Source organism: Gopherus evgoodei, chromosome 12, assembly GCF_007399415.2.
Source record: "Gopherus evgoodei ecotype Sinaloan lineage chromosome 12, rGopEvg1_v1.p, whole genome shotgun sequence".
NCBI classification, from domain to species: Eukaryota; Metazoa; Chordata; order Testudines; family Testudinidae; genus Gopherus; species Gopherus evgoodei.
Genome location: NC_044333.1, coordinates 25,463,816 through 25,478,347, shown reverse-complemented (window position 1 = coordinate 25,478,347; position 14,532 = coordinate 25,463,816). Strand labels below are relative to the sequence as shown.

Sequence of the window (14,532 nt, the reverse complement as noted above, 5' to 3'; positions counted from 1 at the left end):
TGAGTGTGTGACTTTGCACCTTTAGTAAAGTTCTTTTAACATAGTTATTTTTATGTAATTTCCTAGGTTTTTCAAAAAAACAAACTGAAAGAACAGAAGTTTCATCATGTAGCATCATATCTATACCCACATGATTCATAAGCAGGATTGGAACCTTTAGATTTCTATCCCAGACCACTTGAACCGATAGAGTCTCGTAAGATATTTTCCTTTGTTTGAGGGAGATGAGACACTTTACTAGTGGGTTTCAAAGATATTTGCTGACATCAGAGGAGTGGTGAGACTCGGGGTCTTGGGTTCCATTCTAGGCTCTAGAGGGGAACGCGGGAACTTCTGCCATTCCCTTGTGTTCCAGTCCTGTGGATCAGACTCAACCCAGACTGTCTCCTCGTGCTGCTTCTGATCCCAGGTCCAGTTTCCCTCTATGTTCACTTATAGTCCCAGTTTTCCCCTTCTCACCCGCCAGCCTGTAGTCCCTTCCTTACCCACTTACCCTCAGTCCAGCTCTTCTCCCCTCTGTATAAATATCAGGGAGTATCCTGAGCCCAGCAAGTGGGGCTTTTGAGAACACAGGGGAGAGAGTCTCTGCTTTCATTTCTAGTGCCCTGCCCCAGCTTGGCCCACAGAAGCACAGTTGCAGAGAAAGTCTTGCTCAGCCCCCTACAGCCCCAGACTGGAGTATGCTCATTGTGGACAGAACCTGCAGAGATTTTAAAGCTGCAAAGATCTAGCAAATCTTTACTAAGCATGTGCAGTTGTTTGAGGCTTATGCTTTGACTAGATTTGAGTGGATTTTAATGGGAATAACAAAAAACGCACCCTTATGCAGAAGGCACTCTCCAGCAATATTTCAAGTCCCTGCTCTAAAGTGTGGGTGTGCTAGCCTATCTTAAAAAAAAAAATCCGATTTTTTTATTATTGGCAAAACCATTAATTTTTTACTAACTTTGTTCTTGAAAACAGGTGATCTATTTGGGCTGAAAAAAATGATTTTTTTAAATCAGTTTGAGGTAGACGTGCATCATGTAAAATTTCGGTCCGAATGGTTAAAGTTTGGTGAAGTTATAAGCATTTGAAAATAAGGACTAAGAATGGGAGGTAATATAATATTAGGTGGCGCTACCAACCACATCATCAATTTCTGTTTAAAAAGGGTATTTGTGATTTGTTGATCTTTTACCAAATTGCCAGGTTTGGCCTTTTGCATATGCTCTCTTCCATTTTCCTTAATCCTTCTACAGGTATCCCTGTGTTGTTGTTTAAAAAAATAACAAATGTAAACTGTGGAAGCCTCTTTATTTTTTCTTTTTAAGACATCTAAACAATAAAAATATTACTAAAGCTGTGTACAGAGGTTTTGTTTGGGTTCAGTGGGGTTCACATTGAGTGTTGTTTTGAATTGTGCAAACTCAACCTAAAAGCCAAAGTCTGCTAAAGGAAAGTTTTGCAGTTTCCATCAGAAACTAAACCATGGTCCAGATTCACTTAAGGGAGCACAAACCTTAATCTTGATATATCTTTTTTTCAAACTTGGCCCTAGTTTTCCATGAATATTTTCTCCAAAAAAAAAAAAAAGCTGGGGAGACTCAGGCTTTGTGTGCTGTGTTGAGTGACCAACTTTATTGGGAAGTTTGTTGACAGAACAAATTTTAATTGATTATTGTAGCATGTTTGCTCTCTGGGACAGGGACTGTATTCTTTTTTCTTAAAGAACACAGGTACTTAATCCTGCCTAGCACAATGGGATCTAAATTCTTGACCAGTAGGCGGTACTCAATCCACAAACCTGCTTCTAAATTATTTTCAACCAATCAGAGAACATATAACGTGACCAGTGTGTCCAATCAAAATTAAGACAACTAATTTCGTGAAGATTATTTTCAATTGCTGTATTTTGAAAAATAAATGCATTGTTGAATTTTGAAGCATGCATATATATTCTGTTGATGATTTGGGATTTTAAATACCACCTTACTATAAGATGACCAGAGAGTAAGTGTGAAAAATTGGAACGGGGGTGGTGGTGGTAGGAGCCCATAGTAAAAAAAAAAAAAAAAAAGCCCCAAATATCGGACTGTCCCTATAAAATTGGGACATCTGGTCACCCTACCTTACAGAAGCTGTACTGTTCTGAAGAACATTGCAGGACCATACCCTTTTCTCTTGCTATCTGGCTCAGACAAATTCACCTATATCAGTGTTTCTCAAACTGGAGTTCCTAACCCCAAAAGGGGTTGCAGTATTGCCACCCTTACTTCTGTGCTGCCTTCAGAGTTGGGTGACCGGAGAGCAAAAAAGTTTTGAGAACCCCCTGATCTATATAATAGATTCCAGGATTGTCACCCTATATGTAACTCTGAAGCCTAGCATCAGTGTGAAGCAAAGGAAACCACTACAAGCATGGTTGAAAGCTCTTTTTGTGTAGACTATCACCAGGCTGAATCGTCACTGGGATTCGCAGTTGGTTACAACCAGTTTTTTAAAGTTCTGACTTTACAAATTACACCTGTGTGGTGTATAGCTACAGTAAGGCATTCATCTGTGCCATTCCAAGAGTATTAGACTGTTGTGATATCAAAGGTAACTCAACCAATCAGCACTTTTACTCTAAGCTAATATGCATGCAACAATTTAATTGGTTGCATGAGGGAGACTGTACAGAAAACGGATTACTTGGCCCACCTATTACAGTTCTTCAAAACCATCCACACAACAACACAAGGAGCACACACAACAACCCAAACACACACACTGCCTCACTGCAGCATACACCATTCACCATCCACACAAATCTCCCAGTACAACCTCCTGGACACAGATCAGCACAGTCAATCACATACTACCAACATACCCACTAACTTTGACTACACATAGCCCCTCACAACTGCCATGCCCATGCAACAGCATGGGCTTTAATCTCAGAGATGCTAGTGGAACTCAACTGAAGTAAGGAGCATCACAAAATGTGGCTTTATTACACCTAGGGTTGGTTGCTGCTATTTTCTTTTTGCTGGATTTCCAGTAATGTCTGTCTATATGCCTCATTTTATACTAAATACAGCTGTTAGGCTTCATTCCACTGGAGCTATTTTATCTTAATATTCTTGTGCTGTGGTCCCTCCACTGTCTGCCAGTAGCCTGTTGCATTGAATTGAAGATTGTATTCCTGATACTAAAGAGTTTCTCTAGTGTGGTTGCTTGTTATGTTTCTGATCCACTCATTTCCTTTTCCTTTATGAATCTTGAAATAGGGTCTATAAACTTGCATTGGTTCATTTGCAGTCCTTTGATATTAAAGCACTTCCTTATTATGCAACTCAATGTAAGTTACTATTTTTTCTCATCAGGAACTCCTGCATCACACTAATTTTTTAAGACAATGTGATTTTAGTGTTTTTCGCCTTGTTTTTTGCACAGTTTGTTTAATCTGTTGCTTCTGTACTCCTGCCCTGCAAGATACTGTGTATGAAATGTGATGGATATTTTCTTGGATAATATATTGTATATGATAGTGAAAATTTGCTCGGCTGAGCTTTTATTTTTTTCCATATTGTTGGTTGTCATATGGCTGAAGGTCTTTCACTGAACTGAGTTGCTGCCAGAAGTTTGCCTGGCTTTCTGCTGTCTGTGTAAATCTTCACTTCTGGACTCAATTACTGAGAAGCAGGAGCTATTTAGCATTTAAACTTTTTAGGTTGGCTACAGCATTCATAAGCAAATGAACAAGGTTTACAATATTTTTAATTTTATAACTGTAAATGTTCCTCACAAAGGCAAGTCATGTCACTACATTTTTTTTTTAAGGAAATAGAAATGAGTGATTTACATTTCTCCGTTAAAAGGAGAAGAGAAATGCATACTAAGAAAAGCCCTGTTTGCTCCTGCTTCTTAAAAGACAGACAACTCAACCTTTTTATGACGATGCTGTTTATTGCCTCTAGGCTTCCTGAGTATGGAAGACATCCCAGGTCAAGGTTTAAAAAAATAAAATAAAATAAAATCTTGAAAGCTATCAAAATCAAACCAAAAAAAGGTTTTGTTCGGCTGTCAGGTAGATTCCCCTCTCCTCCTCCACATAAAAATAAAGAAGATTGATATCCAGTAGAAGATGCTACTGGGGTGATTGGTAAGGAATGCTTGAGGCTTTGAATGCGTGTCTGGGCCTTTGTTCCTTCTAGAGAAGTCTCTTAAGAAAACTGAAAGTTCTTTGAAGAAATATTTTATGTAGGTTTCATCGGCAATGTGGGTATCTAAGATAAGCCATTCTGCATTAAAAACATGATGAATATACAAAAATAGTAGTGTAACTATTGTAATTTTAGGTAAATTATTTTTCCTCTTGTGAGAACAGCAGTAGTGTTTACAATCTGTTTATTAATCCAGACAGACCTTAAATTTACCTCTTTGTCTACCTATCTAATCTACAAGTATTAACAAACTCTGGAGCAAGGTTTAAGAAAGTATAGTGTATGAGGGTGATGAGAAATAGGATCAGACAGATGACTCTTCACAGCTCATCAGCAATCCTTTTCCACCTCTGTCAGTAGGCCCATTGGTTCAAATCTGGTTCATATCATTACTATGGGATGGTTACTTGGTGAACTACATAAAATTAGTTAGAAAAAGCTGTGTTAAATAACCTAAATGTTCTTTTTAATGTTTGAGTGCAAAGTCAAGCACTCTAGGAAATGCCAGTATTAAGGTTGCCTGTGCAAACTTAATTCAATCCTTTTGTGTGTATGCTTTATGATACAGTCTTTAATGACATGATCACACACTGTTTTTTCCCCACAAGACTGCTACCTCATTCAGTGCATGGGATGAATGGTGCTCACTTAATGAACAGCATTTCACCTTTTTGTTTTCTCCTTGTTCACTATGTGGCCTCATACCTTACTTACTGCACTCTCCTCGAACACTGCTCAGAAGACAGAATTATTAGTTCCCTCCTATGCTTTTCTGTGGTGCTTGTCATTGTCACATATGAATGCTTCACAAACATTAATGGATTTATTTTCATAACACCCCTGCAGGATGAGGGGGTATTATTATTATTATTTATTCCCATGTTACAGATAGTAAACTGTGGCACACCAAGATGCCCAATTTGAGACACTTAGGACCTAATATTTTAAAGAGTATTTAGTATTATTTGGGACTTTATATGTTCAGAACACAGTTCCATTGAGTTCAACTGTAAGCACTCAGCACTCGTACAAATGTAATTGTAGGGTCCCAAGTCAGGCACTCCTAAAATGAGGAACGCACAATTAATGGTCCCTGGTGAAAGGTGACTTGACCTTCAGAGAGGACCTCTTGGGCAGAGACAGGTATAGAATCCAGTTCTCCAAGGTAGTAATAAACTGCCTTGACCATGAAACTGTCCTTTCTCTTCCTGCAGTGCACTGCCTCATTCGCTACACACATTCCAACTTCTGCAAAAAAAAAAAAAAAAAAGATGGATCCTGTAGACAGCAGTCTTCTAGTCTTCTTCATTATGCAATCCTGATTCATTTTCGGAGCAAGTCCATCCAATGCATAGAATGAGGCAGGGGTCCCGTGAGAATAAAATGGGCTCATGTAATTAAAGACCATATTGTAATTAGTGCTCTGTGTCTGTCCCGGATTCTGTGACTTTTCATGACTTCTGCAGCTGCCAGCTTCACTGGCTGCTGCTGGAGCGGACCCGGGGCCAGCCACACAGGCTGCTGCTCGGGTGATCCTGTGTGGCTGGCCCAGGGACTGCCTGAGCAGCGGCCTCGAGGGCAGCTGGAGCTGTCGCTGGTTGGTGATCCCTGACCCCTCCCTGAGCAGTGGCCCCCTGGTCCACTCCCAGTAGCTTCTGCCCCCAGCAGCAGTCTTGGGGGCTGCCAGAGCAGCTGTTGTTCAGCAGCCCTGGCAGCTGGTGCTCCTGACATCCCCCACCAGCAGCAGCCCCTCAGGGCGGCACCCCAGCAACCTGCCCCTCCCACCCTCAAGGTTTAGTCAGGGGTATTTTTAGTAAATGTAATGGACAGGTCACGGGTGGTGAATTTTTGTTTATTGCTCATGACCTGTCCATGACTGTTGCTAAAAAATACCCATGACTAAATCGTAGCCTTAATCATAATGCATATGCAGAAGTGGGCTGACGTAAGGTTGCTCAGGCAACTTTAATTCTGTTATATCCTAACTTTTGGGTGTTTGACTTTGCATCCTTAATAATGTTCTTTTAACAGAAATTCTGCCATGTAGCATTATACTGACGCCCACATGGTTCATCACAGAGCTGGAACCTTTAGATCCACCACACAGACTTTTGTCCCTTGAGCCAATGGAGTAACTGATAGCAGAAGTAGGTTGTTACCCTCTAGGTGGACTGGCACCAATGGGCAGTGGGACACTTTATTAGTGGATTTCACAGATATCTGCTGACAGCAGAGGAATGGTGAGACTAAGGATTTTGAGTTCTATTCCTTAATGTGGAAGGGGAGTGTACTCTAGTGGGCACAAACTCTTCTGCCTGTTTCCCTCATGCTTGACCCTTCTGTCCTGTCCTCTCCAACTTGGCCCAGTCCTGTGTCTTCCCCACCGCTAGCTCCTCATGCCACTCTCGTTCTCTTCACCTACCCAGTCGTAGGCTCACTCTTCTGAACACCCGTGTGCTCTTGCTCCCACTCTCCTTGCCCAGTCATCCCCAGTCCTTCCATTGCTCTTCCCTGGCTCCTTGTGCTCAGTGTCCTTGGCCAGCTAGATGCTGTTCCTTCCCCTGCACTTGCGCGCGCTCTCTCTCTTTCTCTCTCTCTCTCTGCCTCCAGTCACATCTGTACTGGCTCCAATACCCTGCTTCTCTGCCAGTTCCTCTTCCAATCTCTACTGAGCGTATGTGAAATACAATTTGTCAAAAGCTTATGACTTGGCCAGATTCGGATGGATTTTCGTGGTCATGGCAATAGGGCACATCCCTGACACAAAGGTCACCTCTTGCCAAATTTCAAGTCCTCATTTCAAAGGGCACTAGAGCATTCCAATGAAAAGGTCTCCAGAATTTTTTTTTTAACATAAGTGAAAAATGTATTTTTCTCTAATGTCATTCTTGTTAATAGCTGAACTTTTGGCTGAAATTTTCCAGAAGAGTTCAGGCTGAGGTAGATACCTGTCATGGAAAATTTCAGCTCAGACAGTGAATTTGGCAAAGTTATAATCAATTGAAAACTGGGTCTGATTATGGGAAGTTTTGGGCAGCCTTAGTAATAAGCAGTGCTGTCAGTCTCACCTATAATGAATGTGTGGTCTCTCTCTCTTTCTCTAGTTCTTAGTGGACAGATGTATCTATTATAAAGCTCTGTAATCACAGTGGGCACTAATTGGCATCCTTCTTAGCTGTATGAATTTACCTCTCCCCACTGAAGAGTTTTCCTAGGTCAAGGCTGATGCACATTGCCAAGCAAGTATGAGAAGCTTCCATGGTTGATGCATATGTTGTATTTGTTCTGCAAATCGTGAACTTATATTGTTCAGGGATACCAGTCTTGCCTCTTTCATAAGTGTTAAGTTATTTAAAAACAAAAGTCAGATTTTGCTTTAGAAGATTAAAGAAATAATATATTAATATGTGCATTTATTTGTTACTGCTGCTGCCTTGTGTAAAGTTCAGACTATAATAAATAGTTGGCTGCATTGTCAACAGGGATCTCGATACAGTTTTGTCTGTGCATTTGAATTTTCCTTTGTGAATCAGGTGGTTAGATGTCTAATTACTTTATTTGCTTTCACAGTTGCACGTTGATGCTAATTTTACATTTTGTGGTTTGCATACTTGGAGCCCATTTTGAAAACTGGGCTTTCTATGTTCCTTACTCACAAATAATTTTATTCTGTCAGTATTTGTATGCTGCATGATCAATTTTTATATGTAGCCTAAAATATACATAGAATTAAATCACATTTTGACTCTTGGTACATTTTTATTGTTAAGACTAGGTTGTAAATTTATTTGGTAGTAACATATTAGATTTATCTCCTCAAATGAAAATAGACCGTTAAAAATAATGGGCATGTCGGCTGCCTGGGACAATTTTATTGCTAGTCATTGCTAAAGCATACTGCTGAGGGAAAGATTGTGAATAAGTCAGAATCATTTTCCTTCATAAGCTTTTAACAATCACTTTTCTTTTATTATGATAAAGAATAAATATAATCTAATTTTTCAGAGTTCTGTCTAAGCAGTGCACAAAGTGTACCATTGGTTCTGGAAATAGGTGAACTTAATTTGTTTACAGGTTAAAGAAAGGAGGAAAGGAATATTTTTGATGTGGATAAGAACAATGATAGTGATCTAGACGAGGGGGATGACATTGATGATAACTTTACCTTTATTGACCTATCATGTGGTGATCTCAAAATGCTGTACCAGGTGGCATATTCTTTGTGTACAAAAAAATTTGATAGTATTTTCTGCCTTTCTCTTTTGCATATTCTTAGAAAGATTTCATATTCTTTTGAGAGGCAGTTGTCCAAGAAAATTGTGTGGGCTTCCTTCTCTCAGTTGCCTTTACCTTTCAACCCATTATTTTCTCTAAATCCCTCTCTCCAGTTCACCATACTTTTCCTTATTTAGACATGGACATATGGGACCTTCTGAAGTCCTCATCATTGTAACTCTGTGGATCAAGAAATGCTCTGTTAATAATCCATCCAGCACCTCTCTCTAAAGCAGTGACTCCCAAACTTTATTAATTTACATACCACCATCTTATACGTTGTTGTGAAGTGAACTGATGGAATGCCAAGATCATATATCACAATTTGGAAGCCCCTGCCTAGAGTTGAATATTATCATTGCCCGGTTTCCCCTTGACTACTATGTGGGAATTCAAGTCAGGGCCACCCAGAGGATTCAAGGGGCCTGGGACAAAGCAATTTTGGGGGTCCCTTCCATTAAAAAAAAGTTGCAATACTATAGAATAATGTATTCTCGTGGGAGCCCCTGCGGGGCCCGGTGTCTGGGGAAAATTGCCCCACTTGCGCCCCCCCCCTTCCCTGGGTGGCCCTGCTTCAAGTTAAGCTAGAACACAAATTTCTCACCAGGAATCTTATAGCAGGTTCCTTACATAATTGTGTAAATGTTTTCATATTAATTTTACATCACTTATCTTTTTTCTCTTTTTAAATGTTCTATCTGTATTAATTTTTCAAAGAAAATACTGGACAGAGCCAGTGCATGACTACAAGATCAGTATGTACTGGTTACAAATATAATCTAAAAAATTTAATTTAGTGATGACATCATGTATATGCCATATTATAACTGCTGTAATGCATCCATGTGACACAAAATAAGAGTGAATTTTTTCCCCCAGTTCACATTGTCCTTTTTTTCCTATGCTCTGCTATGTTATATTTACGTATTAAGATGTTTTAGTAATGTTCCTAGCTTTTAGCAATAAGAAACACTTGTTCAAAATAAAATGATGCGTGTTGCTGCTCACGTGCTCAAAAGAATAGGGAAGAAGATACACCTGGACATTTTTATCTGTATATGAATAAAATAATTATCTTACTGTAGGTGTAGCAATTTGATCATTTACATGTTGCTGTGTAGTAAAAATAAATGATGCTTTTTTGCTAACCTTCTGTAGAGGTTAATTATTAGATACATAATTCATCACTGTGTAAAAGAACCTTTGTACTTTTTGCATCTTCAGTAATTTGAGTGCACTTAATACTTTTTCTCCTATTATACTAGCAACCTACTTCTGTAGCCGCATCTGCTGTCCACCTGGGACTTCCAGTGCAAGCCAAAGTTGTACAATCAACTGCTACACCAGTTAGTGCTACATCTACTGCAACCTTACCTGGAGGCTCCACTCTGTCACACACTACAGTAAGTATTAAAAGTGTTACCAGCACAACACGAACAAAAATGAATGCCGATGCAACCAGCCATGTAGGTAAGGCTTTCTAAATGAGTTTTGGTGATAAATGTTAATATACTACTTGTATTACAAACAGAAAAAAATGAGTTTCATCCATGAGTTTATTTTCCAAATATAGCCAGGGTGAAACTCATTGCCATTGGAGTTGCACACAGTAATTCTAGTGGTAAATTTGCCACTCAAGTTCTCTAATGTGAAAGAGCCAGATTATACCACCCATATTTCTGTTTAGTAATACATTTCCCTTTGAACAGTTCCATTGAAATTAAAGGGACCACTCAAAAAGTAAAGTAACATGAATAAGGTGTGACACATTTGTGCCCTCAAATTGTAACCTTACAGAAGAATACTTTTTTGTTGTAATAAGCTGCTAAACTCAGCAGTAGAAGGCAAGTGTAAATTTGCAATTTTTGGGTTTTAAAGATTTATTATCAAATAAAAGATATTAAAGAAGGTAATTATCTGCTTTTTGATTATAACAATATTATCAGGTATCAGTAGCTACCACAAGTTATCAGAGTTTAATTAAAACAACAGCAGCAACTGGAACCCCAGCAACTCAACAACCTACAGTAATTTTTGGAGGACAAACTCAAACCCCAGCACAAGGTCATCCACGGTTGCCACTTCCACCTCATACGACAGCACAAGTACCAGCACAGCCCCAGGTCATACCTAGCTCTCCTGTACCAGGGACTACAGTTGTATCACAGGTTTGTATGTAAGTTCTGGAATGTTTGAGTGTTTAGAAGGTTAATAGGGATTTTCTTTCTTGGTTATATATGCACTTTTCAGTTTTATTTAATACCAGGAAGAGCTTTCACACCAACCCAATTCCCATAACATCCTGTTAGTGGCCTCCTTATACATTCTGTTAAGAACACATTTTAGCTAAATGCTTTGAGGGACTAGCAGTGATCTTGACAGTTAACTTAGCCAACTTTGTGCAGTATAAGGAGTATTTCTGTAATTGGAACATAGACCTCTAATTATACTGCCAGACTCCATCATTATGACTGTGTGCATAAGCAGGTTGTTCTATAATATCAGTGGCCTTTGTCCTCAGTATATGGCAAAATGACAGTTTTAAAGGTCATGGTGGTTTAAGATTAGAGCATATGTTATAGTAAACTGATCAAATAAATTGGGATTTAGACAGGATAATATTTGAAATGTATTTATTATTTGATTTGTACAGTTGATGTTATGTTGTATAGTAAGTTAAAAAGTTAAAAAATAAGGGAAAAAACTGTGAATTCAGTATTTGCTATCTCAGTGATTGCTTGGATTTTTGACATTTCGTGATGGTTTTTTATCATGTAGGGTTGCAGTTCCGTGAAGGATATAATGAATGATAGCATATCAGACATGAAAAATAAATATTTCTGTGATTAATTTAGTTAGTAACTGTATGGTATGACTATTAATGATTAAATGGAAGTGAAGAGAGTGCCAAACTACAGTGGCAATAGCCAAATAATTGAAGACACTTCTCAAATTGCTTTTATTTGGATAAGAAATGTTCTAGTTTTCCCATTATTTACATGTATTAGTCTAAGCAGTGAACAATATCAACATACTATGTATATCTGATTTTTTTAAACAGGAAATGCAAGAGAATGTGAAGAAATGCAAAAACTTTTTAGCTACCCTGATAAAACTTGCTTCCCATAATTCACCTTCTCCAGAAACATCCCGTAATGTGAAAGCTCTGGTTCAGGATTTGCTGGTAAATATTAAACTGTGTTAGTTGTATATTGTACGTGCTATTTATAGATGCAGAAAATTGTTACTGAATTTGATACTCATCTATTCTATAGCTTTTGTTTGCAGTACAGAAATGTTGAAAGGTAAAAGTGTTGCATAAAAATGGTCATAAAATTTTTTCTGCACTGAATGTAACCTCACAATTTCATTGTTAATCACGCTGTATTTTCTCTTGCTTGAAGTAGGTTAAAATGCTGATTAATGTCACAATATTTAATAAACATTATGAACAGTACTCATGTTTTGATGGATAATATTTTGATAAAGTTTATTTAGAAATATAATAAATATGTTTTGTGAGAGCTTTCTGTGGCTCTGATCCTGTAAGCTGTGGTCTCTTATGTCACAATTAAAGTCCCATTCAAATAATTTGTACTGTGTATGGATCTGCCTTTCTGAAGCAGAATCGAGGAGTAACTGAAACATTTTTCTAAGAAGTCACTAAGGCCAAGATTCTGTAAAAAGATCCCTGGGGGTCTTTTTGCAAGAATGGGGCCTGAATGCCTGTGGATTTAAAAAATTCAAACTTAAACAGAATGACTTACATGACCAAAACAGCTTTTTCTGTAGATGGAATCTATGTGATTGGTCTTGCAGAAAAACTGACTTATGGTAGCTTCCAGTACTACATATATTTCAGTGTACACTACAGAACAGATATACACTGCAAACAGACTTTATCAAAGGCTTTGACAAATAGTCAAGCTTGCATTGTTTGTGTATGCCAAGGAATATGCACCTGAAAGAAGATGATGGTCTTGAATTGATTATCAAGGAACACTTGCGCATTTTAAACATTTTGATTTGGAAAGTCTAAGACTCTTTCCCACGTAAAAGTGATCCAACAAAATTATTAGTAGTTCCAATAAAAATTAGTTTGAACTTTTGAAAACTATTAGTTTTAAAGAATTAAAGTTTGAAACATTGAAAAATAAATATTAATAGGTATATTTTGTTTCTTCTCTACTATACTATATTAACCACAGAGAGTCTCAAGAGTAGGACAGCTGAATCATTAGACAGCCTATAAGTATTTTACTAACGATAGTTTCAGAAAAATTAAAAATGTACTTAGCTTCAATAGATCCTTCATCTTCACTAATAAATATACATACATATAATTCTTCTATTTTAAATCTTACTTCAAAAATTCTACTTGTTCACTCGTCTGGGTGGTGGTGTTTTTTAACCATCAAGTAAAGTATCTTTTTCTTATTCTGATAGGTTTTATGCCAGGGCTAGTAAATGTTATAATAGTTTTTCAAGGTTATTTTTAAACACCAGTTTTTGGATTAGTATTTTAAAGAAATCACTGTCTGAAAGTTATCAACAGAATGGAAGTATTGAATAAAGACTTGCATGTTTATGGGATCCAGTTGTTTCTTTAAGTCTGCATCCCTGAGGGAGTTGCATACATAAAGGTCACAGATTCCTGAGTTCTGAGAAGCAGTGTGTGTGTGTGTGTGTGTGTGTGTGTGTGTGTGTGTGTGTGTGTGTGTGTGTGTTAGTTCTTCATAGAAAGATTTGATAGCTGTGGATGAGTTTGAGGGACTTTGAACTTTAAAAGTCCCTGTTGATTTGTGGCTTATCTATTGAGCTATATAAATATTTCCACAATGTTAGCCTGTCCTAGTATATGTTTTCATTCTTTAAGAAAACAGAAAAATCCCAAATAGTTATTTTTTTGTTTTCCCCTCTCTAGGATGCAAAGATTGATCCAGAAGAATTTACAGGCTGCCTTCAGTCAGAGCTGAAATCATCTCCTCAGCCATATCTAGTACCTTTCCTGAAGGTGAATATAAATATTGTTTAGATATGAAATTTATCTACCGAATAGATAAACCTTTCTTATTCAGGTTTAAATTTTTTTAGAATGTACAAACTTGCACACAATACGTAATCAGTTTTGACTATCTAGAACATTTTAGTTAAGAAATAGAAAAAGAAGAATTTCTAATTTAGAAACATAAATATTCTGTGGGTTACTTGAATATTATATTCCTATATTTAAATGGAAAGTTTGAAGAAATGGATTGTCTTTGGCAGCTTTATTACATTACGTTTAACATAGGTAGTTAAAGACCACCCACATGACTTTAGGTATCTTACTGTTGTAATGGGTTTACTTTTCTATGATAAATAAACACAGTATTGTCTATAATAAAGTACACCAGTCAAAAGTGGTATGGTAGATTACTTCACCAGTATGTTTGTAGTACCCATGTTGAGATACTTTTTTCTAGTGCTTTTGTCTTGTCTAAATAAGAGCAATCAAGTACATTCAGTGTACATGGCAGTGTGTAAGGGAGATTACTAAACGCTTCTCTTGAACATGCTGTTGCTTTTGTTGAAATAATTAATTAGTAAATTCTGTCAGGGTGGTCCTCTTGGGGCAGGGCTCGCCTATAATGAGGAACATCTGGAGAAATATTATAAAATGTGATCTCAAATGGAATTGTTTCTTGTACCCCAAATTAGCATATGTGGTTAAATTTTGCTTGCCTTACTTATTCAAAACTGTCATTGACTTCCAGCTGCTTACTTATGTGAGCAGAGTAAGCAGAATTTGGCACTCTGGTACTCAACATTAGTTCCTAGATGTAAAACATGTATGTTTTGCTGTTCACCCACATCCCAGTTATCATGGTTTTCTATTTTTCTCCCAACTTGCAGTCTGTCAGTTTAGGGCAGAATTTTCCTCTAATTTTTTAATTCTTCCTTTCCTTTCATTTCATTTCCTTTCCTTCCCTTTCCTTTCTCCTCTCTACTCTCCTAGGATATAATTAACAGTTTCTTTTTACTCTCTTCCCTGCTTTCCTTCTTCAGCCATCTCTGGCAAAAAGTTTTA

The 14,532-nt window shown here is 37.7% G+C and overlaps 1 protein-coding gene across 2 annotated transcripts in view; it reads left to right on the top strand.

Moving 5' to 3' along the window:
* Positions 1-14,532, top strand: part of LOC115660293 (transcription initiation factor TFIID subunit 4-like) — a 197,726-nt gene that overhangs the window by 17,804 nt on the left and 165,390 nt on the right. For both annotated transcript variants that reach the window (XM_030581550.1, XM_030581549.1), the window contains exons 3-6: positions 9,728-9,865; positions 10,409-10,630; positions 11,524-11,646; positions 13,387-13,476. In XM_030581550.1, coding sequence (XP_030437410.1) covers positions 9,728-9,865; positions 10,409-10,630; positions 11,524-11,646; positions 13,387-13,476 — 573 coding nt within the window. The remainder of the gene's footprint in view (positions 1-9,727; positions 9,866-10,408; positions 10,631-11,523; positions 11,647-13,386; positions 13,477-14,532) is intronic.